At 44.0% G+C, this 27,151-nt stretch overlaps 1 protein-coding gene across 2 annotated transcripts in view; it reads right to left on the bottom strand.

Moving 5' to 3' along the window:
* The window catches only part of LOC139388120 (pappalysin-1-like), a 117,286-nt gene that overhangs the window by 55,030 nt on the left and 35,105 nt on the right, over positions 1-27,151 (bottom strand). For both annotated transcript variants that reach the window (XM_071134694.1, XM_071134693.1), the window contains exons 8-10: positions 11,277-11,405; positions 11,066-11,157; positions 3,599-3,795 (exon numbers count right to left, since the gene is read on the bottom strand). In XM_071134694.1, coding sequence (XP_070990795.1) covers positions 3,599-3,795; positions 11,066-11,157; positions 11,277-11,405 — 418 coding nt within the window. The remainder of the gene's footprint in view (positions 1-3,598; positions 3,796-11,065; positions 11,158-11,276; positions 11,406-27,151) is intronic.

Raw genomic sequence — 27,151 nt, 5'->3', positions numbered from 1 at the left:
ACATAGGTATTTGTAGTAAGAATTCCGGCTCTCACAGACCTGTTAGTTTTTCTTTTAGAATCCCTCCTGTTCTCCACTCATTACCTGTATTAACTGCACCTGTTTGAACTCGTTACCTGTATAAAATGCACCTGTCCACACACTCAATCAAACAGACTCCAACCTCTCCACAATGGCCAAGACCAGTGAGCTGTGTAAGGCCATCAGGGATCAAATTGTAGATCTGCACTGGGATGGGCTACAGGACAATAGGCAAGCAGCTTGGTGAGAAGGCAACAACTGTTGGCACAATTATTAGAAAATGGAGTAAGTTCAAGATGATGGTCAATCACCCTCGGTCTGGGGCTCCATGCAAGATCTCACCTCGTGGGGCATCAACGATCATGAGGAAGGTGAGGGATCAGCCCAGAACTACACGGCAGGACCTGGTCAATGACCTGAAGAGAGCTGGGACCACAGTCTCAAAGAAAACCATTAGTAACACACTATGCCGTCATGGATTAAAATCCTGCAGCGCACGCAAGGTCCCCCTGCTCAAGCCAGCGCATGTCCAGGCGCTGAAGTTTGCCAATGACCATCTGGATGATCCAGAGGAGGAATGGGAGAAGGTCATGTGGTCTGATGAGACAAAAATAGAGCTTTTTGGTCTAAACTCCACTCGCCGTGTTTGGAGGAAGAAGAAGGATGAGTACAACCCCAAGAACACCATCCCAACCGTGAAGCATGGAGGTGGAAACATCATTCTTTGGGGATGCTTTTCTGCAAAGGGGACAGGACGACTGCACTGTATTGAGGGGAGGATGGATGGGGCCATTTATCACGACATCTTGGCCAACAACCTCCTTCCCTCAGTAAGAGCATTGAAGATGGGTCGTGGCTGGGTCTTCCAGCATGACAACGACCGAATAACACAGCCAGGGCAACTAAGGAGTGGCTCTGTAAGAAGCATCTCAAGGTCCTGGAGTGGCCTAGCCAGTCTCCAGACCTGAACCCAATAGAAAATCTTTGGAGGGAGCTGAAAGTCCGTATTGCCCAGCGACAGCCCCGAAACCTGAATGATCTGGAGAACGCCTGTATGGAGGAGTGGGCCAAAATCCCCGCTGCAGTGTGTGCAAACCTGGTCAAGAACTACAGGAAACGTATGATCTCTGTATTTGCAAACAAAAGTTTCTGTATCAAATATTAAGTTCTGCTTTTCTGATGTATCAAATACTTATGTCATGCAATAAAATGCAAATTAATTACTTAAAAATCACACACGTGATTTTCTGGATTTTTGTTTTAGATTCCGTCTCTCACGTCTCTCACAGTTGAAGTGTACCTATGATAAAAATTACAGACCTCTACATGCTTTGTAAGTAGGAAAACCTGCAAAATCGGCAGTGTATCAAATACTTGTTCTCACTGTAAACCTGATCAAACATTTCTGGAGAGACCTGAAAATAGCTGTGCAGCGACGCTCGCCATCCAACCTGACAGAGCTTGAGAGGATCTACAGAGAAAACTGGGAGACACTCCCCAAATACAGGTGTGCCAAGCTTGTAGCATCATACCCAATAAGACTCAAGGCTGTAATCGCTGCCATGGGTTCTTCAACAAAGTACTGAGCAAAGGGTCTGAATACTCGTGTAAATGTGATACTTCAGTTAATGAATTTGCAAAAAGTTGCTTTGTCATTATCATGTATTTTGTGCAGATTGATAAGGAAAACAATGAATTTAATCAATTTTAGAATAAGGCTGTAACATAACAAAATTTGGAAAAAGTCAAGCTGTCTGAATACTTTCCGAATGCACTGTACATACTTATGATATAACTGTTCCCCGGGCGCCAAATCCGGGCGCCTCACCTCTCACTCAGAGGGGTTGGGTTAAATGCAGATGACACATTTCAGTTGAATACATTCAGTTGGACAACTGACTAGATACCCCCCTTTCCCTTTCCCTATTACTAATAATACAAAACGTCAGGTACATATCAGCCCATATGTCCTGTATTATGTCCAATCATATAACACATTAATACTCCCTGCGTCCAAACAAATGACGCGTTAATAATCCCTTCCTCCAATCAAATAACAGTGTATTAATCATTCAATAAAATAACGCTGTGGTAATGCCCTGTAGAACAGAGAGAGGTTGAGTAGGGAAGAACCTGATGCAGTTGTTCTCTGTGCCGTGTGTTTTTGGCACTCAGTGATTCCCTGTGTCCCGCGACAGCAACAGATCAATTGTCCCAGAGTCTCTGAGTGGACTCAATGACATCTTCCCATGTCCTCCGTAAGCATTACATTAATGTAAGCTATAAACTTCGGCTTAGACAACAGAGAGCATTCTCTTCGCAACAGCCCAGGCCAAAAATTTATAATGTAACCTTTTCAAGAGCTTTCCAGTGAGAGAGTGTGTGTGTGTGTGTGTGTGTGTGTGTGTGTGTGTGTGTGTGTGTGTGTGTGTGTGTGTGTGTGTGTGTGTGTGTGTGTGCGTGCGTGCGTGTGTGCGTGTGTGTGTGTGTGCGTGTGCGCGTGTGTGTGTGTATGTTTGTGTGTGTATGTGTGTGTGCGTGTGTGTGTGCGTGTGTGCGTGCATGCAAGTGTAGCCTATACAGTAGGCAGCCTTGTAGTTTGGCAGTGATAACATCTCTCAAGCTGACCCAGGGCACTGTGTCTTCTTCACAGTAGAAATAATGTATGTATGGATCACATGTGTGCTGTTCGGTGGCTCATCTGGGAAAATACTTGATGCAACTACATTGGTGGCAACACACTTGGTCACGTCTATAACATGCATCGAGCTGTGAACTCGTCAAGATGGTGTGAAAATGTACATCCCAAAAGGAGATCAATTTAGAACACTGTGTAGGCTAAATGACAGTCTCTGTCCAATAAATTGTTCTCTGAGTGGAATCAATGACATATTCCACTGTCCTCTCTAAACATTACAATAATGAAAGCTATACACTTTGCCTTAGACAACAGAGCTCTCTCTTCACAACACCCCAAACCAAAAAGGAATCAGATAACCTTTTCAAGAGCATTTTGAGCTCAGTTTCCAACACAAAAAAGAGAAACGCTGGAGATTAGAAAGTGCAATAAACGTCCTGAATGAAATTCTGACATCATGGTTGCCTTTCAAGGTGCAGTGGAAACATCCATTGCCTTTGTGACCTTACAAGCCCCTGAACACAGGCTCAGCTCACAGTAAGAGATAGACATGTATAAGTAGGTAAAGAAATGTACTAAAAAGATTCAACAAGGTAATGTGAGGTGGTGTACACTTTCAATGGACTATTATCATCTTTCTTAACCACTTATTGAACACCATGTCTGTGTTAAAACAGCAGGAACACTATAGTCCTGTTCATTAGGCAGCAACATGAGGGGGGAGAAACTGAGTAAAACAATAAGAAACACTCATATTTCCAATAAGATACACTCATATTTCCAATAAGAAACACTCATATTTCCAATAAGAAACACTCGTTTTAGTTTTCTGTTGCATTAATAAAGTGTAAAAAAAACCCTGATGCGTGTTCCCTGATGAACGCAATCTATCATGTTGAGTTGTGTAGTGTAGATTAGGGAGGTAGATTAGGGATGTACTTTAGTGACGGCAGGGTAGCCGGCGGCCACCTCGGCTGGGCAGTAGAGACTCTCCTGGTGGGACACCAGTACGGTTGTGGCCCATTGGTCCAGGAACCCACTGGGGGTGTACAGGCCACAGTCCCTCACGCTGGTCTCCCGCTCAAAGTCCTCACACACTCCGTCACCGTCGTAGAAGTAACACATACTGGGCTCCTCTGGAGGGAGAGAAGAGAGAAGTGTGAAGAGATTCACGCTTAACATTTGACTCTTAAACTGTTTGGATTGTGTTGAGGTAAATTAACTTGTGTTTATGTGAATGAACTTGAAAACTGTTTGAAAACGGTTTGTGCTGGTGTGAATTAATTTGTTAGACTGGGCCCAGATTACGCAATATATCTATCGTACTGTAGTCTATCCATTGCCTTTTAGTTTAGCAAACTGCATTAGCAATGGTTAATTTTGCCTTGGTTTTTTGCCTTGTGTTGTCTTGTTTTGGATGTTTAGGCCACACCCACTAATGTCCCACACCTGATGTTAATGATTATTGCTACCTTTAATGGAGTCAGTAAACAGTTTGGTACAGAACACTCAATATGTGTTTAGAGGAAGCTAGGCATGCTATCTGTTTAGGAGAAAATATATCTGATTAGTTTAAATGGACCTTTTAGAGATGTTTGTATTTTATACTCTTTTAATCCCATTTCTTTTCAAATAAATATATACAGAACATTCCGTCTACTTTGTGGTTTTTAACCTCTGTTGTGCAAGGATATGCAAGCTGTTTCACAAGGAAGGAGAGGGGGAAGAGAGTTGAGTGAGGAATAGGTGAGAGAGAGGAGAGAGAGGAGAGAGGGTTGAGGACATAAGAAGAGGATATATAGAGTACCACAGTATGAGTCATAATACCCATAAAACCTAGCGGCCAAACAGGTAAATGGTTCCAATAATTTTTCCACCATTCAAGACCTACCTTCAAACTCAGTGCCTCTTTGCTTGACATCATGGGAAAATCAAAAGAAATCAGCCAAGACCTCAGAAAAAAATTGTAGACATCCATAAGTCTGGTTCATCCTTGGGAGTAATTTCCAAACGCCTGAAGGTACCATGTTCATCTGTGAAAACAATAGTACGCAAGTATAAACACCATAGGACCACGCAGCCGTCATACCGCTCAGGAAGGAGACGCATTCTGTCTGAACGTACTTTGGTGTGAAAAGTGCAAATCAATCCCAGAACAGCAAAGGACGTTGTGAAGATGCTGGAGGAAACAGGCACAAAAGTATCGATATCCACAGTAAAACAAGTCCTATATCGACATAACCTGAAAGGCAGCTCAGCAAGGAAGAAGCCACTGCTCCAAAACCGCCATAAAAAAGCCAGACTAAGGTTTGCAACTGCACATGGGGGACAAAGATCATACTTTCTGGGGAAATGTCCTCTGGTCTGAGGAAACAAAAATAGAACTGTTCGGCCATAATGACCATCACTATGTTTGGATGAAAAGGGGGAGGCTTGCAAACCGAAGAACACCATCCCTACCGTGAAGCACAGGGTGGCAGCATCATGTTGTGGGGGTGCTTTTCTACAGGAGGGTCTGGTGCACTTCACAAAATAGATGGCATCACGAGGCAGGAAAATAAGGTCGATATATTGAAGCAACATCTCAAGACATCCGTCAGGAAATTAAAGCTTGGTCGCAAATGGGTCTTCCAAATGGACAATGACCCAAAGCATACTTCCAAAGTTGTGGCAAAATGGCTTAAGGACAACAAAGTCAAGGTATTGGAGTGGCCATCACAAAGCCCTGACCTCAATCCTATAGAACATTTGAGGGCAGAACTGAAAAAGTGTGTGCGAGCAAGGAGGCCTACAAACCTGGCTCCACCAGCTCTGTCAGGAGCTTATTGTGGGAAGCTTGTGGAAGGCTACCCGAAACATTTGTCCCAAGTTAAACAATTGAAAGGCAATGCTACAAAATACTAAATGAGTTTATGTAAACTTCTGACCCACTGGGAATGTGATGAAAGAAATAAAAGCTGAAATAAATTATTCTCTCTACTATTATTCTAACATTACAATAAGGTGGTGATCTTAACTGACCTAAGAAGGGGATTTTTACAAGGATTAAATGTCAGGAATTGTGAAAAACTGAGTTCAAATATATTTGGCTAAGATGTATGTAAACTTCAATTCAACTGTACATGGTTATTAAAATGTCAAGCCAGAATAAGCCTACACGGGACAAATGAATGGTGGAACCAGTCATTGGAACCATTTCCCTGTTTGACCGCTAGGTTTTATGGGTATTATGACACCTCCACTGTGGGGCTCTATAGAGCAGTAGGTGGAAATTATATGAAAGAAGGGAGGGAGAGAAAGGGAGGAGAGAGCAGCTGGGGTAGCAGATGAAGAGCCACACTTTACGAGGTTGAAATACAGTATACATACATGTATCACACTTTCATTGGCTGACCGTGTGTGTTAAAGAATGTGCTTTAAGGACTGGTAAGTGGTGGAGTCCATTATCGAAGAGGTATTTTACCTCAAGCACACAAAGCATCTTGGGTAAGACAGAGACAGATCTCTCAGATACTTGACCAACAGTGAGTGGCAGACACTTCCCACAAGATACAACTCCATGACTCCGCGCCTTAACATATTTGCCGAGCTAAATAAAGGTTAAATAAAAAAATAACAATAAATATAATTCTCTATAGCAGTATAATGTATCAACAGGATGAGTACACTATGTTGCTACCATGCTGTGTCACTAACATGCTGTGTTGCTACCATGCTGTGTTGTCAACACGTGACAACACAGCATGGTAGCAACACAACATGGCAGCAGCACAACATGGTAGCAGCACAAAACATGGAACAAACATTATTGGGCACAGAGGGCAAGACGGTAGAGACAACAATACGTCACGCACACCAGCCACAACAGTCAGTAAGTGTCCATGATTCAAAGCCTCAATTATGGACACTTATGCTGACAGTTGTGGCTGCTTCGCGTGATGAATTTGTGTGCACTGGTCAACTGTAAGTGCTGTTACTGTGAAGTGGAAACGTCTAGGGACAACAACAGCTCAGCAGTGAAGTGGTAGGTCACACAGACTCACAGAACGGGACCGCCAAGTACTGAAGCGCGTAAAGATCATCTGGAAGCAGCATCAACACAAGAACTGTTTGTCCGGAGTTTCATGAAATGGGTTTCCATGGCCGAGCAGCAGCACACAAGCCTAAGATCACCATGTGCAACGCCAAGTGTCGGCTGGAGTGGTGTAAAGCTCACTGCCACAGGACTCGAGCAGTGGAAATGTGTTCTCTGGAGTGATGAATCACCCTTCACCATCTGGCAGTCAGACGGACGAATCTGGGTTTGGCGGATGCCAGGAGAACGCTACCTGCTCGAATGTATAGTGCCAACTGTAACGTTTGATGGAGGAGGAATAATGATCCCAGTGAAGGGAAATCTTAATACTACAGCATACAATGACATTCTAGACATTTCTGTGCTTCCAACCTTGCGGCGACAGTTTGGGGAAGGCCCTACTTGTTTCAGCATGACAATGCCCCTGTGCACAAAGCCCTGACCTCAATCCCATCGAACACCATTGGGAAGAATTGGAACACCGACTGCGAGCCATGCCCAATCGCCCAACATCAGTGCTCGACCTCACTAATGCTCTTGTGGCTGAATGGAAGCAAGTCCCAGCAGCAATGTTCCAACATCTAGTGGAAAGCCTTCCTAGAAGAGTAGAGGCTGTTATTGCAGCAAAGGGGGACCAACTCCGTATTAATGGCCATGATTTTGGAATGAGATGTTCGAGGAGCAGGTGTCCACATACTTTTGGTAATATAATGTATCTCTCTCCTATCCTCCCCTTCTCCTCTGACAGATTCATGTAGTGTATCTCTCTCCCCTCCCCTCCTCACCTTCCCCTCTGACAGAGTCATGTAGTTCATCTCTCTCCCCTCCCCTCCTCCCCTTCCCCTCTGACAGAGTCATGTAGTGCATCTCTCTCCCCTCCCCTCCTCCCCTTCCCCTCTGACAGAGTCATGTAGTGTATCTCTCTCCCCTCCCCTCCTCCCCTTCCCCTCTGACAGAGTCATGTAGTGTATCTCTCTCCCCTCCCCTCCTCCCCTTCCCCTCTGACAGAGTCATGTAGTGTATCTCTCTCCCCTCCCCTCCTCCCCTTCCCCTCTGACAGAGTCATGTAGTGTATCTCTCTCCCCTCCCCTCCTCCCCTTCCCCTCTGACAGAGTCATGTAGTGTATCTCTCTCCCCTCCCCTCCTCCCCTTCCCCTCTGACAGAGTCATGTAGTGTATCTCTCTTCCCTCCTCCCCTTCCCCTCTGACAGAGTCATGTAGTGTATCTCTCTCCCCTCCTCCCCTTCCCCTCTGACAGAGTCATGTAGTGTATCTCTCTCCCCTCCCCTCCTCCCCTTCCCCTCTGACAGAGTCATGTAGTGCATCTCTCTCCCCTCCTCCCCTTCCCCTCTGACAGAGTCATGTAGTGTATCTCTCTCCCCTCCCCTCCTCCCCTTCCCCTCTGACAGAGTCATGTAGTGTATCTCTCTCCCCTCCCCTCCTCCCCTTCCCCTCTGACAGAGTAATGTACTGTAGTGTACTGTATCTCTCTGAACTCTCAGCAGTTCTAGCCTTCTCTCACTTTTCTCTCATCGTTGTTTTCATTGCGAATAACAAAAATGAGATGAATGCATAAATAAAGTAACACTTGAGGGATACACTTTCCTGCAGGGGAGGGCTGGAACAGAGTGCGGCCTCCAGGAGCGTAACAATATCTGATGAACTTGACAGATTAGGATGGCTTCTACTTTATTTATTTATTTATTTATTTAGAGAGAGACGGGAGAGAGACCAGGCAGGAGGATACACCAGCATGGCTTTTCCAGACATCCCACCCGGAGTTGGGGTTGGACCTAGGTCTTGGAACTGGGTTGTGTCAGGGGTTCCAGTTAGGGGGAAGGCGGCATTTCGTGCCAAGTTGGCTGGTCTTCCTCAAAATTCCAGCACCCCAGCTCAGCTCTGCTTAGAGCTGTATACTCTGTTTTTGATGATGTTGAAACGAGGGGCTGCAGAGGGGGCATACAGAATCCACTCCCACCACTCCAAATGGATGGAGAGCAAGAAGGAGAGGGTGAGATGGAATGAGAGGTAGAGAGGGAGAGGAAGAGAGAAAAAGTGAGATAATGAGAGAAAAACTGAGTGAAAAAACAGAGAAAAACAGAAAAAGAGAAAGACAGAGAGAGAGAAAGAGAGAGAGAGAAAGAGAAGATGTGATTGAGTTCAGGAGGGAAACGACAATAAATTATGAACCAAAAGTAGCAATGTGCAAACCCCGCCCACCTGAGTATCTCTCCTCTCCTTTTCAGCCATCTATTTCCTATGGTTGAGGAGTGCAATCCACGTGTCACTTAAATCTTGCTGGATTAATTGCCTTCATTTTACTTTGGCGACTCATTCCCACTATTGCTTGTACCATTAGTCTTTCCCCGTTAACATAACGACCGTGGAAACTTTTGTAATGACCTGTCAAACACACTGCGGTAATGGCTCAAACACACTCCAGTAATTGCTCAATGGAATACATTGGTTTTCTGTTGCATCTATAAGAATGCTATGTTGAGGATTTAACGCACCGTCTCGACACTTACATCATAGGAAAGAGAAAAAATAGAACTTTATTTTGATGGGTGTTCATTTTCGGTGGAATTGAAAAAGTAATACTTTAATACAGTTGAAATGTTTACAAATTAGATGCGCTGACAAGAAAGCAACTTCCGAAACTGAACACTCGGATTATAGTGATATTATGACTGATCTCGCAAACAATGGAAAGTATGTATAGAGAGGCATAATCTTTAGTGGGTATCCTTCTCTTGACACACTTGTTGAATTATGCAAGAGAACGTGACCTCAACAGTAATGAATAATTCATGAGGTAGTAGTCTAGACAGAGCAGGTGAGCAAAAGTTTTTGGTGGTTACAGCCCCTGTTCTACCATGATTCTATCCAACAAGGGAACCCAATCAACTTCCCTGCTCAGCCTATATACATTTCCTTTATTCCCATAAGGCATCAGGAGTGTACAGTATCTTCTCCCTAGCCTGAGGACACGTCAGGCTGAAACATTCTCTGTGTCAGTCCCTCATCCAACACAGACAGACAGACAGACAGACAGACAGACAGACAGACGGTCCTGTCATTATAGTGTCTGATTTCCACAGAAACACTAGGAATATGTCAGGCAGTTACACACATATCCCAGAACGCTGCGGTCAATGGAAAACAACTCTAACGGGCCTGCCAGTGATCTGACAGAGGATTTGAGACACAAACACGCACGCACACACACACGCACGCACACACACACACACGCACGCACACGCGCACACACGCACGCACGCACACACGCACACACGCACGCACACACACACACGCACGCACGCACACACACGCACACACACACACACACACACACACACACACGCACGCACGCACGCACGCACACACACACACACACACACGCACACACGCACACGCAAATGTGCATGCACACACATACAGTACAAACACACACATCACTCGACAAGGCCAGATCAGCTATGACACAATGGTACTTTTTATTGTGTGCAAAAACAAGGGAATAAGAGAAAAAGAGTGAGTGAGTGATAGACTCACTCGGCGGAAGAGAGGAAATCATCAATCTATTAACCAAACAGCGACTGAGAGGACGCCAGAGAATCCAATCCACTATATGAATTTGTTTATTTATTCTCTCTTCAAACGACAACCGTTTCCAGACTCTCAGCGAGACGTCAACGTGATCATGATACACAATGGCATCTGCTCTTATGAGAAACACATCAAGCCCTTGGACAGAAGTCCCAGACACAGATGTGAAACTAGTGAACGCCTCTCCACTGTCACTCACAGAGACAGCGTGTGTCTTGCATGTTACTCACATCTCCCCACAACTCAAAGTCTCTTAACCACACACACTGGAGAGTTCTCCTACTGATAAGAGACACATCTGCCACAACAGCTAGCCAATTAAAAGAGCCATGCTGAGTTCAAGGGACCGATGAAATCATCAAATTGAAATGGACAGGTAAATAGGGCTGCAACGAAGTGTAGATCATGTGACTTGTATCTGTTCTGTGATTGGACGATACAGCAACTATCGAGTGCCATCATGTGTTCGCTAATGCCGCGGAAGAAGGGCACGGCCCAATGCAGCTCTATGTGGCTGTGTGGTTCCGCACTCACAAAGATCTCAATGGGGATAGAAATGGTATCTGTCTGTGTCTCACCAATAAATCAACTTTTGGAGCATGCATACTGTATCAGTTGTGGACATTCATTTTTTTCTTCTCCATGGAACCATTTACTGCGTTGAAATACAATGGTAAAGCTGTCTCTGTTTCGACATATTGATGGTTCTGAGGAGGACGTACCGACACAGTTGAAGAAGGGCTCCTTCTCACACTGGCTGGAGCAGCCGTCTCCATTCATGGAGTTCATATCATCACACTCCTCTCCCTGGGCCCTGAGAGACAGACAGACAGACAGGAGACTGTTACTGGTAGAACACACACACACGCACGCACGCCAACACACACACACGTAAACGCATAGACACACACATACAGCACACACACAAGTTACCTCTGGATGCGTCCGTCTCCGCAGTATGGTGCCCCAAGTTGATGGGTGAGGGGTGGAGACGGTTCACTTTCACTGCGGGCGGAGATGGTTTGGACCTGGTAGGTGTACACACTGCCTGGTACCACGTCCCTACACACACACACACAGGGGAGTAATCTTTAGCTGGTACCACATCTGTACAAAGACAAACGGAGAACAGACGTTTAGCCCGCTGACCTAGAGTAGAGGTAGTGGCCAAGTCTCTTTGGGCAAAGAAATACCAAGAACATTTGAGGACGAAATGTAACTTAAGATCTGTGCTCGTAACTGGATTTTCTATACACGTCCCATTGACAAAATGTTCAGCCCTAGATAAGAACAAATTCCAGTAACCTACAAGGAAAGGTCCATAAAAGCCCTGTAGGATCACAAGTCAGAGCAATGCGGTGGGCATGACTGTTACGGTAGGTTTCAATTGCAGTCCGTTCAGGCAAATGGCTCAGTATTCACACGCTCTCTCTCCCCACCTGAATTGTCTGTCCCTGCAGCCTGTATGAGGTTCCTGCCTTGTTCCTGCCTCTGTCCCTCATGCTCTGTCGTACTGTAAGTGATATCTATGGAGCCTCTCCAAACAGACTGACAGAGTGAGTTGTTCAAACAAAAGTTTAAGATGTGCTGGTTGCTGTGACCGCAGCATGTGTGTGTGTGTCTGTTTATGTGTGGGTGTGTGTTTGTGTGTGTGTAGAGGTGAGGTGAGGGGACAGCCACGGGGCCGGCAGTGTGCTCAGCAGTACACCTCTCCTTCCGTCCTACTCCGAGGACACTGAGACACAAACAAAACATCTGGCGATGGGCTCCAGTACTGCTTTCAAACGGTGTAACACAATATGGCTGACGCAGGCCAAAAACAAGATGGGAGTTAGAAAAACAAACAGCCCCATAGCTCCACATCAGCAAGGGAATCAGTAGATGTACTGTATCTATATGTTGGCCAATGGTTTTGTTTTCTGCTTGATTTAATTGTCAGTTATAATCGCAAGAGTTGCTGGTTCATGTTTGGATTTTCCAGGATGTAGAAGAACAGGGAAGATATAATGACAGTGAATAGAACCAATAGGCATCACCATCACACACAGATGATCAAATCATATTATTCGCACCTCTGAGCTCATATACACACAGAGAGCCTCACACAAACACATTTGGCATACACAAGCAGACATACTCACAAAAACACACGTGCATGCAATTAGGGTTGCAAAGCTACCGGTAGTTTACCAAGGTTACTGGAACCTTCGGAAAGTTTGGTAATTAACAGAAAATCTATGGCAATCTATTGTAACTTTGGTCATTAATACTTGAATAACTTTAAAAGTATATATTCATATACAGTATAGTTATTATATTTGTGTCCATATTGTCCATGAGTTTCTAGTAGATAGACCAAGTGGTTCAAGAGAAAATAGCCTAATTAATAATAAAAAAAAAACATGAATCAACAAGGGCATTATTTTCAATGACCTCTGCAACTCCTCCAACTATTGACTTTTTTCAGCACTGCCACCAGTTTGACGCCAAAACATTGACAACAAATACAGTACATACTTACAGTACATAGTGATATAAACAAAAGTGTGTAAAAATATAAAGGATATTTCATACAGCAACCCTCATATTAAACACCAATGGTACTCACTAAATTGATGGTTTATATTTAGGATTTCTTTTTACAGCTTTGTCATTATATTTTACATTTTTAAATTAGATCAATTTAATCACTGTATTTCATATATTTTACACATGATAAGGCCACATAGAGGGCCAGAGATAATTTTAGAAACCTGTAAAAATCTGAAGTACCTAAAAGGGCCACTAGATTTCTTGTGATAGATGACATAAATCCTTTGAAAGATACCAACATTCGGGTAGTTTACTGTAATATACCCTCCCTTTCTATACAGTGCCTATTTGCAATCACTAACTCACTCACAACCTACCCTATACCCCTGCCAAATACTTAAAACAACATGCACACATGCACACGCACTTGTGCAAGACATTTAAGTGTGTTAACCCTCGCAAGGCTGCCGGCCCAGACGACATCCCTAGCTGCGTCTTCAGAGCATGCGCAGACCAGCTGGCTGGTGTGTTTACGGACATATTCAATCTCTCCCTATCCCAGTCTGCTGTCCCCACATGCTTCAAGATGGCCACCATTGTTCCTGCACCGCCCTCAACCACAGGCCTCTCCAGAGGGTGGTGTGGCCTGCCCAACGCATCACCGGGGGCAAACTATCTCCAGGACACCTACAGCACCCGATGTCACAGGAAGGCCAAAAAGATAATCAAGGACAACAGCCACACAGGCGAGGTCAGCACAGATGAATCAAAGCTGGGACCTAGAGACTGAAAAACAGCTTCTATCTCAAGACCATCAGACTGTTAAATAGCCATCTAAAGCAAATAGAGGCTTTTGCCTATATACATATACTTAAAATCCCTGGCCACTTTAATAAAAGGAACACTAGTCAATTTAATAATGTTTACTCATCTCATATGCATTTACTGTATTCTATACTATTCTACTGTATCTTAGTCTATGCCGCTCTGACATTGCTCGTCCTGATATGTATATATTCTCAATTCCATTTCTTACTTAGATTTGTGGGAATTGGGTATATGTTGGGAAATTGTTAGATATTACTTGTTAGATATTACTAACTATCGGAGCTAGAAACACAAGCATTTTGCTACACACCCGCAATAACATCTGCTAAACACGTGCATGTGCCAATACAATTTGGATTTGACACACACAGAAACAGAGAGAGAGAGAGAGAGAGAGAGAGAGAGAGAAAGAGAGAGAGAGAGAGAGAGAGAATTTAGCCCTGTGTTACAGAGCCGCTACAGAGGCAGTGTCAACCATCACGCTTACACATTGGTTCACATGAGGCCAGGGCCTTCCCCTTCCTCTCTCTTTCCCCTTCCTCTCTCTTTCCCCTTCCTCTCTCTTTCCCCTTCCAGTCGCCATCAGCAGATTTAGGAGGTGCCCGCCCTAATGGCCAGGGAAGTAGTAACATTTAATAAGTGACCAAACAAATCATTCAAATGAACCCTTAACATGAATATGGCCTGGGCTGCCTTTTTCTGCATCGATTTAGCTCTGTTCTGACCAGGCACACAGCTGGGAACGGGGCTTCTCACATCCAATAAAACACACACTTGGAGTGAAGCACATGCACACACAGATTGAGGTTCATTGCAGGCACCGGTGCAGACACAGACACACACGTGCATGCACAGACACACACCGAAAGAAAGTACAATTAAGACAAATACACACTCAGACATACACGTGCATGCAGGCACGCACACACACCCATACACAGCTCAGCCCAGAGCACACCAGCACAGCACACATGCCTTTCGAAATGTGTCAAAAAATTTACTGCAGGAAAGCCTTTTTTACCTTGGTGGTTTTGAGTATGAAATGTGCTCCATGCCTTTTCATCCCAAATAAAATAAAATAAAATAAAATGTTATTTGTCACATACACATGGTTAGCAGATGTTAATGCGAGTGTAGCGAAATGCTTGTGCTTCTAGTTCCGACAATGCAGTAATAACCAACAGGTAATCTAGCTAACAATTCCAAAACTACTACCTTATAGACACAAGTGTAAGGGGATAAAGAATATGTACATAAAGATATATGAATGAGTGATGGTACAGAGCGGCATAGGCAAGATACAGTAGATGGTATTGAGTTCAGTATATACATATGAGATGAGTATGTAAACAAAATGGCATAGTTAAAGTGGCTAGTGATACATGTATTACATAAAGATGCAGTAGATGATATAGAGTACAGTATATACATATACATATGAGATGAATAATGTAGGGTATGTAAACATTATATTAGGTAGCATTGTTTAAAGTGGCTAGTGATATATTTTACATAATTTCCCATCAATTCCCATTATTAAAGTGGCTGGAGTTGAGTCAGTGTGTTGGCAGCAGCCACTCAATGTTAGTGGTGGCTGTTTAACAGTCTGATGGCCTTGAGATAGAAGCTGTTTTTCAGTCTCTCGGTCCCAGCTTTGATGCACCTGTACTGACCACGCCTTCTGGATGATAGCGGGGTGAACAGGCAGTGGCTCGGGTGGTTGTTGTCCTTGATGATCTTTATGGCCTTCCTGTGACATCGGGTGGTGTAGGTGTCCTGGAGGGCAGGTAGTTTGCCCCCGGTGATGCGTTGTGCAGACCTCACTACCCTCTGGAGAGCCTTACGGTTGTGGGCGGAGCAGTTGCCGTACCAGGCGGTGATACAGCCCGACAGGATGCTCTCGATTGTGCATCTGTAGAAGTTTGTGAGTGGTTTTGATGACAAGCCGAATTTCTTCAGCCTCCTGAGGTTGAAGAGGCGCTGCTGCGCCTTCTTCACGATGATGTCTGTGTGGGTGGACAAATTCAGTTTGTCTGTGATGTGTATGCCGAGGAACTTAAAACTTACTACCCTCTCCACTACTGTTCCATCGATGTGGATAGGGGGGTGTTCCCTCTGCTGTTTCCTGAAGTCCACAATCATCTCCTTAGTTTTGTTGACCACTGTTGTGTCGTCCGCAAACTTGATGATTGAGTTGGAGGCGTGCGTGGCCACGCAGTCGTGGGTGAACAGGGAGTACAGGAGAGGGCTCAGAACGCACCCTTGTGGGGCCCCAGTGTTGAGGATCAGCGGGGTGGAGATGTTGTTGCCTACCCTCACCACCTGGGGGCGGCCCGTCAGTAAGTCCAGTACCCAGTTGCACAGGGCGGGGTCGAGACCCAGGGTCTCGAGCTTGATGACGAGCTTGGAGGGCACTATGGTGTTAAATGCCGAGCTGTAGTCGATGAACAGCATTCTCACATAGGTATTCCTCTTGTCCAGAAGGGTTAAGGCAGTGTGCAGTGTGGTTGAGATTGCATCGTCTGTGGACCTATTTGGGCGGTAAGCAAATTGGAGTGGGTCTAGGGTGTCAGGTAGGGTGGAGGTGATATGGTCCTTGACTAGTCTCTCAAAGCACTTCATGATGACGGAAGTGAGTGCTACGGGGTTTAGCTCAGTTGGGAGTTAGAAAGACCCCAGTCACTCTCCTGCTCCCTCACAGCAGGCAAGAGAGAACATGGGGTTCCATTTGGCTGTCCTGCCCCAGATACAATGAAAACACACGCACGCAAACACACACACACACATAAAGGAAGGTACAACCCAGGCAGTTTCCATGTTCTCCAGTACAGAACAGTCAGGAGGATATTGAGGATCTGGGGGGGGTTTGATTGTATTATTAACAACAATCAAATGGGATGTTTGACCTGACCCACTGCTCTGTTTTACAGTGTTCCCCAGTTTTGGCACGCTCCGAGGCAACTTTCTCAAATATCCCTTAGTCTTAATTGAATTAGTCAAGCCTCTGGAAAAGAAAAGCTGTAGGAGACATGAGCCTGGAGGAAACACGAGTGAGCAGAGGGAGTGACGCCCAGAGTGATGCCGCCAACATGGACCTCGACTCGCTCTCTCCCCCTCCTCCTCGTCCGATTCTGTCACGAGAAGAACACCAAGGGCGGTAGGCCGAGCCAGGCCCCGTACGGGACAAGGGGGAGACACACACACACACACACTGAGATTTCTCGCCAGGCCTGACGGAGGGACGTGACCCGTGCGAGTGGAGGCAAGCGGCTGGAACGGCGTGAAGGATGGCTGGGAGGCAGAGAGAGAGAACGACAGAGCAAGAGAGGGAGAGAGAGAATGACAGAGCAAGAGAGAGGCAGAGATAGAATGACATAGCAAGAGAGGGAGAGAGAGAATGACAGAGCAAGAGAGAGGCAGAGAGAGAATGACATAGCAAGAGAGGGAGAGAGAGAATGACAGAGCAAGAGAGAGGGAGAGAGAATGACAGAGCAAGAGAGAGGCAGAGAGAATGACAGAGCAAGAGAGAGGCAGAGAGAGAATGACAGAGCAAGAGAGAGGCAGAGAGAGAATGACAGAGCAAGAGAGAGGGAGAGAGAGAATGACAGAGCAAGAGAGAGGGAGAGAGAGAATGACAGAGCAAGAGAGAGGGAGAGAGAGAATGACAGAGCAAGAGAGAGGCAGAGAGAGAATGACAGAGCAAGAGAGAGGCAGAGAGAGAATGACAGAGCAAGAGAGAGGGAGAGAGAGAATGACAGAGCAAGAGAAAGGCAGAGAGAGAAAGACAGAGCAAGAGAGAGGGAGAGAGAGAATGACAGAGCAAGAGAGAGAGAGAAAGGCAGACGACTTATTCTTGCTGCAAGGAGAGCTACGTCACAAACTTCTGATGATATTTAACTATGCGGCTTATACCAGAGCAAAAGTTCACATGAGGCTTCCTTCACGTCGTCTGCCAAGATCAACAACCACTCTCGGCCTCCCATCTCCAAACACTCCCCAGTCTTGGAGGGGAAAGAAAGAGAAGGGGGAGGGCGAGAAAAAACGTTGGGATGCAGTAGAGAATAGAAAAAAGGAGGGAAAAGGAAAAGAAAACAGATTTTTCAAATAGTGTCAAGAGAGGCTGTACAGATACGGGGGCCACCGGGGGCCACCAGGGACAATAACTGGCATGTGAAATATGCTCCGGCGTGGGTCTACATAAGAAAAGCACCTTTGTCAAGACACAGAGGGGAGAGAGGTTCAATGGGAAACTCTGATGTCACTAAGGCTATCTGTCACTGATATCTTGACGGGGAGCAACTTAGGCATGTGTGTATGTGCATATATGTACAGCACTAGTCAGGTTTTCTTAATTTTCACCATTTTCTACAATGTAGAATAATAGTGAAGACATCACAACTTTGAAATAACACATATATGGAATCATGTAGTTGCCAAAAAGTGTTAAACAAATCAAAATAGATTTTATATTTGAGATTCTTCGAAGAGAGATTATTCCTTTTTTTGCCTTGATGACACCTTTGCACACTCTTGGCATTCTCTCAACCAACTTCACCTGGAATGCTTTTCCAACCGTCTTGAAGTAGTTCCCACATATGCTGAGCTACTTTTCCTTCAGTCTGCGTATCGCTGCAGAATGTTGTGGTAGCCATGCTGGTTAAGTGTGCCTTGAATTCTAAATAAATTACAGACAGTGTCACCAGCAAAGCATCATCACACCTCCTCCTCCATGGTTCATGTTGGGAACCACACATGCGGAGATCATCCGTTCACCTAGTCTGCATCTCACAAAGACACGGCGGTTGGAACCAAAAATCGCAAATTTGGACTCATCAGACAAAAGGACAGATTTACAACAGTCTAATGTCCATTGCTCGTGCTTCTTGGCCCAAACATGTCTCTTCTTCTTATTGGTGTCCTTTAGTAGTGGTTTCTTTGCAGCAATTCGACCATGAAGGCCTGATTCACATCATCTCCTCTGAACAGTTGATTTTGACATGTGTCTGTTACTTGAACTCTGTGAAGCATTTATTTGGGCTGCAATTTCTGAGGTTGGTAACTATAATGAACTTATCCTCTACAGCAGAGGTATCTCTCGATCTTCCTTTCCTGTGGCGGTCCTCATGAGAGCAAGTTTCATCATAACTCTTGATAGTTTTTGCGACTGCATTTGAAGCAACGTTCAAAGTTCTTGAAATGTTCCGTATTGACTGACCTTCATGTCTTAAAGTAATGATGGACTGTCGTTTCTCTTTGCTTATTTTAGCTGTTCTTGCCATAATATGGACTTGGTTTTTTACCAAATAGGGATATCTTCTGTATACCACCCCTACCTTGTCACAACACAACTGATTGGCTCCAACGCATTAAGAAGAAAATAAATTCCACACATTAACTTTTAACAAGGCACACATTTTCATTGAAATACATTCCAGGTGACTAAATCAAATCAAATTTTATTTGTCACATACACATGGTTAGCAGCTGTTAATGCGAGACTAGATGAGAGGCCAGATAAGAGGCCAGATAAATCTAAGATGTTGAAGAAATGCTTCAATGAATCCTTTGAAGAACAATATATAAAGCAGCATACCTTTTGTTAAGGTGACAGCTGCCATACGTTTGAGGTTTCCTGCCTATTAAATATTATTGCACTAGTTCTTATGAATGGAACAGAGTCCCCCCCCCCCCTCCTCACCCGCCTGGATGCATGTTTTTTGGTTTATGTCCTAGCACTACACAGCTGATGATGAGTTGGTTATTTGAATCAGCTGTGAAGTGCTAGGTCAAAAACCAGGACTGAGTTTTGGGAAACCCTGAGCCCAACTCGATGTCATGCAATTTACTCTACAATATAAAATGACTATAGCACAGCCTCAGAGTCACAAGGATTTGGTGGCAGTGCTACTTCTATCTCTTCTCTTGAATTAGAAGATCCAAAATATTTTCTGCGATATTATATTATAAGAATTAAGACATAACTCCATTACCTTAATTCAGCATAATAACAAGCTGCACAGTAGGCACACAGTCAACCAACAGTTTGTCTCACATTGATGACACCATCATTCCCATGGTTCAGATGACATGTCATTTAGCGAGCTCCACTGACCTAGCCTAGCGTTAATGACTCACTGTTGAGTGGGGCCAAATCAGACAGTGAAGAGTAAACCTAACATACGGACAGTGCCAAAGTAGGAATATCAGCAAAGACAGTATAAGTAATGGTAATAATAACAATGGAAACCATTGATGTCAAACAAAAAGTGATAAGTCATTTTATTTTTTAACTCCCCTATACATGTTCTTAGAGGCAGACCTAGGTCAGATACGTTTGAGGTTGTTGCTCAAGTATTTGAAAGTATTTGACATAAGCTATATAATTCTATGTCCAGTGTTCCAGATTTTTTATAAAATATTACCTCAAATTAATTACAATATGAATTAAATAGATGTTAAAAGCAGTTTTTCTCTGTGCCCCTGCTTGGCCTGTTAGGAAACAACAGAGTGGTTTGGGCATATACTGGTAAAAAAATATATATAATAATTTGACAGCTCAGCCAATGAGACGTGCAAACACTTGGATATTCAAAATAGATCCCATGTGGGGGCACTGAGGCAGACTGACGGAGCCAGGCTGCACCAAGTCAAATTGGATGGATGGATTGGATTCAGGATTTGGAAATTAATGATGGAACTAGGTCACTTTACTATAACAGCCATAAATGCAGGCTGATTATTTGTCCTTTGATTTGTCACTATATTCCTGATATTTCTGTTGTTACAGTAGCTATCTAACAAGCTAGTCGTGAACATAGATAGCTAGTTACTACTGCTACATATATCAGTTAACAACAGCTAGCTAGGTTTCCTCTTGACATAAAACTTTTTGTTACAAACCACAATATTTAAAATAAAAGGGAATGGTGAGATGGTTGTTGTGTGGAGGATCTGCTTTGACTTGGTTTTTTATTGGCTAGCCAGCTAGCTAATGTTTGCTAATGTTAGCATGCTAGCTAACATTAGCATTCTAACTAACTTTAGCATACTAGCGTTAGCTAACTGCTTATAAACAGCCAGCAGGCCAACTTTTACAAACCACATCATTTGAAATACCAGTTTATTAGGAACAACACCCCGTTCACAAAAATTGATGGCTACATAAGGCAGACAGGCATCAAGGCATTCAGTTACTGTTCGATTGAACATTAGAATGGGCTAAACGATTGACCTAAGGAACTTTGAAAAGTCCGACCTGGGTCCGTTGCGGTCCTGACGTGCAAATCAGTCGTCCGACCTGGGTATAGGGGCGAAAGACTAATCGATCACGGTATGATCATCGTGCCAGGCGTGCCGGATCCAGTATCTCAGGCGTGGCCGCCATCCTGTGCTTTTCACGTATGACAGTGTCTAGGGTTTACCGAGAATGCTGCAACAACAAAAAAACATCCAGTCAGCGGCAGTCCTGTGGGTGAAAACAGCTCGTTGATGACAGAGGTCGAAGGAGAATGGCAAGAATCATGCAAGCTAACTGGATGGCCACAAACAGATAAATAACGGCGCAGGACAACAGTGGTGTGCAGAACGACAGAAGAAACTGCTCCAGTGGGCACACGATCACCAACACTGGACAATTGAGGAGTGGGAAGACATCACCTGGTCCGACGAATCCCGGTTCATGTTGCGTCATGCTTATGACAGAGTCAGGAGTCCATGCACCCATCCTGCTTGGTACAGGCTGGTGGTGGTGATGTATAGGTGTGGGGAAAGTTTTCATGACACACGTTAGGTCCCTTGATACAGATTGCGCAACAAACGTTTCAGACACCTTATAGAATCCATTCCCTGAATAATTCAGGCTGTTCTGGAAGGAAATAGGGGGCTGACTCTGTACTAGATGGGTGTAAACTGTCTGGTAAGGGTCTCCCGAGTGGCGCAGCGGTCTAAGGCACTGTGTAGCAGTACTAGAGGTGTCACTACAGATCCGGGTTCGATCCTGTGTCGCAGCCACCTTAGCTGGCCACATTCAGACACATGAGGTGGCGCACAATTGGCCCAGCATCGTCTGGGTTAGGGGAGGGTTTGGCTGACCGGGATGTCCTTGTCCCATTACGCTCTAGCGATTCCTTTGGTGGGCTGGGCACATGTACGCTGGCATGGTCGCCAGTTGGACGGTGTTTCCTCTGACACATTGTTGTGGCTGGCTTCCAGGTTAAGCGAGCAGTGTGTCAAGAAGCAGTGCGGCTTGGCAGGGTTGTGTTTCAAGGGATGCATCGCTCTCGACCTTCGCCTCTCCTGAGCCCGTACGGGAGTTGCAGCGATGGGACAAGGCTGTAACCACCAATTGGATATTACGAAATTGGGGAGAAAAAGGGATTAAAAATGTTTTAAAATAAACAACAACTGGCCAGTAAGTGTAGAAGTGACTGGCTTGATAGTTTTGTCCTTTTTTTAAACGCCAGCAGTGGTTTGCTTGCCTTGCGAGCTAGCTTGCTTGTGTGCTGTAAACTCGTGTCTCCCCTTGTCTCGAGAAGGATCCTTATCCCACCGGAGAATTTGGCAAAAAATAAAAGGCTGCTGGACCAATCACATACAGGCCTGTCTCGGCCAAAGATAACGATGTCATTATCCAGGCAAATTTCAAGCGTTTTTTGTTTGAGATGGGTTATTTAAAGTGTTTTTCCCCCTCCAAATTATGTTTTCAGCTTTGGTTTCAAATATGAGTACAATTCACGTCAACAACATTATTTGGGTACAAGTTAACAGAAGATTAACTTTTAAAGGTGAGATTTTCACTGGACAGTTACATCGTCTGGTTCGAGACCGCAGATATCTGTGGAACTCCACTGTGGGAACTCTACAGAGAACCTCTTTATCATAACAACCTGTGGAATCCTATGAGGAATCTGCACCCCCAGTATGGACCTTTGAACTTCAATTTAGTGCTTCACAGTAAAATTGGTCAGCGGCCATTTTTGGCAGAGGGAGCAAAATTATAATAAACCCAGAATCACCTCCACAGCCTCCCACAGAGAAACACAACCCCCTCCTGAACATTCCACCTTAACAATCCCCCAAAATCCACTTTTTTGGATCTTGCCCAATTTTATCCCAGGGAAATCAGGTCGTAATTCTGAAAAAGGGTTCTAAGGAGAGAGAGGCAGAGCAAGAGGTGAGACGACCAGACATCCAGGGACCCGCTGCTGCCTCCTCCACTACCTCTGTCTGCCACTCACCAATATGGTTCATATTAGAGAGCTTATGCAAGGCTCAGTGCTAATGCGGCTCTTATGGAGAGAGAGCAGGCAAGGGATGTCAGAGGGAGCGCAGGGCACTGTGGGACTTTGTTGGAGTGGAGGGGGCAATGGAGATGGAGTGTGTGTTATGGGGAGAGGAGTAGGAAGAGAGGTGAAGAGGAAGGGGGAGAGAAGAGGGTGTTGTATGTTTTCTTTGCAGTAAACATTAGTATTGCAAAACATTTCATAGTATTATACTCTTTAAAAAAACATTTTTGCACATATCTGTGAACCCGAACTCACAAACAAAACAAAAAACCTCCCCCGAAACAATCTGCACACGGAGGTGATCTAAAACAAGTAATGTTGGAGCACAAAGCTATTTCTCACAAATACCTAAAGAAGTGTATTATACATCCCTAATCTGTTTTACTGGCAAAAAGAAAACAAAAACCTCCTAGTTAGGCAGTCAGAGCTGGGGAAACAACAGAGCTCTCTGAAAAGATCTGAAGGGGCATGTCTTCTCAGGGCTAGAGCAACAGTGGACTTGACAGGAGAGGAGCAGGGCCATGGGGCCACAGGGGTAAGACCATAGGAGAACATAGGGGGATATAGGAGGGAAGGAGAAGGGCAGAATGGGGGCAGCTGTCCTCTTCCTTCCGGGCTGGCGGGTCCCGTCACGTCAGAGCTGAGGTGGGCTTTGAAGCCCTGACAGGCCATAGGAACCAGGTCAGGGAGAGGATTAGCCCATGGGCCAGGGGGGTCTCAGAGGACTAGGGTCATCCCCCTAACCCTCCTCCCTTTTCTCAGACAACCCCTAAGGGACCTTTTGAAATGTACAGAATGGGGTACATGGAGGAATTGGGGGGGAAGGTCATGCTTTTTTTTCAGTCCGTGGAAGCTTTTGTATTTGTTAATTTACAATCGATTAATTTCAATATTTCTCAGTGTTTTACAATGAGTGTTTATTATATCCTGATGTGTGCCTGATGTTGCCCGTCATCAATTTGTACCATTGTGCGGCTTGCTGCAGGTTTGAACTCAGTCCGGATCAAACACGAGCATTTGATGAAATGCACACAACATGATCATTTGATATCTCTGAAACATTTTGGGAGTATCAGAGAATTAAAGGGGAATAACGGCATATTCCCGAAAAATTGTCTATTTACATTGTCAAATTGGTAGACTAATGAAAATCATTTAGAAAATGATGCAGGGGATTTCATTTGCAAGCCAGTCACAAATTACTTTTCTCGAGCGAGCAAGAGATCGTGATAATGTAGGCTAATTTTATCAAATGGAAAAGTATTCTTATATGCTTCACCAAATACCCTTGCATCAAATACCCTACTCCTTGAAAGTTCTGTAATGATTATATATATACTATATATATATAATGATGACAACTTTTTTTTAACATCCAGTCCCTAACTACACCTGACCAGTCCAACCTTCCACATCAAATCACATTTTATTTGTTACATGCTTTGTAAACAACAGGTGTAAACTAACAGTGAAATTATTACTTACGGGTCCTTCCCAACAATACAGAGATAAAATAAAATAATCAAATAATAGAAAAGTAATAACACGTTATAATAAAATAATAAATACACAACAAGTAGCGATAACTTGGCTATATACAGTTGAAGTCGGAAGTTTACATACAACTTAGCCAAATACATTTGAAGTAAGTTTTTCACAATTTCTGACATTTAAAACTCTTTTGGGATAGGGGCAGCATTTTCACTTTTGGATGAATAGTGTGCCCAGAGTGTACTGCCTCCTACTCTGTCCCAGATGCTAATATAGAGAAAACACTCTGAAGTTTCTAAAACTGTTCGAATGATGTCTGTGAGTATAACAGAACTCATATGGCAGGTGAAAACCTGAGAAAAATCCAACCAGGAAGTGGGAAATCTGAGGTTTGTAGTTTTTCAAAGCTTGGCCTACCGAATACACAATGTCTATGGAGTCAAGTTGCACTTCCTACGGCTTCCACTAGATGTCAACCATCTTTAGAAACTTGTTTCAGGCTTTCGCTATAAAGGAGGGGCTCATGAGACCTGTTTGAGTCAGTGGTCTGGCAGAGTGTCTCAGGCTCGTGACGCGCGCTCCCGACAGAGTTAGCTCTCGTTCCATTGCTTTTCTTCAGACATAAGAATTATTTGGTTGGAACATTATTGATGTTTTATGTTAAAAACATCCTAAAGATTGATTCCATATATCGTTTGACTTGTTTCTCCGACTTGTAACGGAACTTTTTGAGTTTTTGTCTGGACGAAGTGCTCGTGTCTCATGAAGATGGATTACTGGGCTGAACACACTAACAACAAGTGGCTATTTGGACATAAATGATGGACTTTATGGAACTGTATGGAACAAATCAGTCATTTAATGTCGAACTGGGATTCCTGGGAGTGCCTTCTGATGAAGATCATCAAAGGTAAGTGAATATTTATAGTGTTATTTCTAACTTCTGTTGCCTCCAAAATGGCAGATTTTTCTCTGGCTGGATTGGGCTCTTAGTGCCGTTCTCAGAAGTTTAAAAAAAATCTGACACAGCGGTTGCATTAAGGAGAAGTCTATCTTTAATTCTGTGAATAACACTTGTATCTTTTATCAATGTTTATTATGAGAATTTCTGCAAAATCACCGGATGTTTTGGAATCAAAACATTACTGAACATAACGCGCCAATGTAAACTGAGATTTTTGGATATAAATACGCACATTATCGAACAAAATATACATGTATTGTGTAACATGATGTCCTATAAGTGTCATCTGATGAAGATCATCAAAGGTTAGTGATTCATTTTATCTATATTTCTGCTTTTTGTGACTCTTATCTGTGGCTGGAAAAATGGCTGTGTGTTTTTTTGACTTGGCTATGACCTAACATATGTTGTTCTTTCACTGTAAAGCATTTTTTAAATCGGACACGATGGGTAGATTAACAAGATGTGTATCTCATTTGCTCTATAGGACTTGTTAATGGGTGAAAGTTACATATTTCAAAAAAATATTTTGGAATTTCGCCTTTTCAGCAGAATTTTGTCGAGGGGTTCCGCTAGCGGAACGCCTGCCCTAGAAAGGTTAATATTCGATCAAAATGAAGACGGGATGATCTGTGTTCAATACAAAAAGAAAACAAACTGACGCTACTTTTCTGGTCATGCGCCTCTCTCAAACAGTCCACTTCAAGTGACTCTTATTCAAGATGACCGTACTTCTTCATTACACAAAGGAAAAACCTCAACCAATTTCTAAAGACTGGTGACATCCAGTGGAAGCGGTAGGAACTGCAAACAAGTCCCTTGGAAATCTGGTTTCCCAATTGAAAACTCATTGAAAAGACAGCGACCTCAAAAATACATCTGAATGGTTTGTCCTTGGGGTTTTGCCTGCTACATAAGTTTTGTTATACTCACAGACATGATTCAAACAGTTTTAGAAACTTCAGAGTGTTTTCTATCCAAATCTACTAATTATATGCATATCTTATATTCTGGGGATGAGTAGCAGGCAGTTGAATTTGGACATGCTATTTATCCAAAAGTGAAAATGCTGCCTCCTATCCCGAAGAAGTTTTAACTTGGGTCAAACGTTTTGGTTAGCCTTCCAAAAGCTTCCCACAATAAATTGGGTGAATTTTGTCCCATTCCTCCTGACAGAGCTGGCATAACGGAGTCAGGTTTGTAGGCCTCCTTTTCAAAAAGTGCAAATCAACTCCAGAACAACATCAAAGGACCTTATGAAGATGCTGGAGGAAACAGGTACAAAAGTATCTATATCCTCAGTTAAACAATTCCTATATCAAGATAACCTGAAAGGCCGCTCAGCAAGGAAGAAGCCACTGCTCCAAAACCGGCTTTAAAAAGTCAGACTATGGTTTGCAACTGCACATGGGGACAAAGATCGTACTTTTTGGAGCAATGTCCTCTGGTCTGGTGAAACAAAAATAGAACTGGTTGGCCATAATGACCATTGTTATGTTTGGAGGAAAAAGGGGGAGGCTTGCAAGCCGTAGAACACCATCCCAACCGTGAAGTACGGGGGGGCACCATCATGTTGTGGGGGTGCTTTGCTGTAGGAGGGACTGGATGTACTTCACAAACTAGATGGCATCATGAAGGAGGAAAATGATGTGGATATATTGAAACAACATCACAAGACATCAGTCAGGAAGTTAAAGCTTGGTCACAAA

This window comes from Oncorhynchus clarkii, chromosome 29, assembly GCF_045791955.1.
Source record: "Oncorhynchus clarkii lewisi isolate Uvic-CL-2024 chromosome 29, UVic_Ocla_1.0, whole genome shotgun sequence".
Lineage (NCBI taxonomy): Eukaryota > Metazoa > Chordata > Actinopteri > Salmoniformes > Salmonidae > Oncorhynchus > Oncorhynchus clarkii.
Note: the sequence above shows the minus strand (reverse complement) of the source record. Positions and strands in the feature narration are given on the sequence as shown.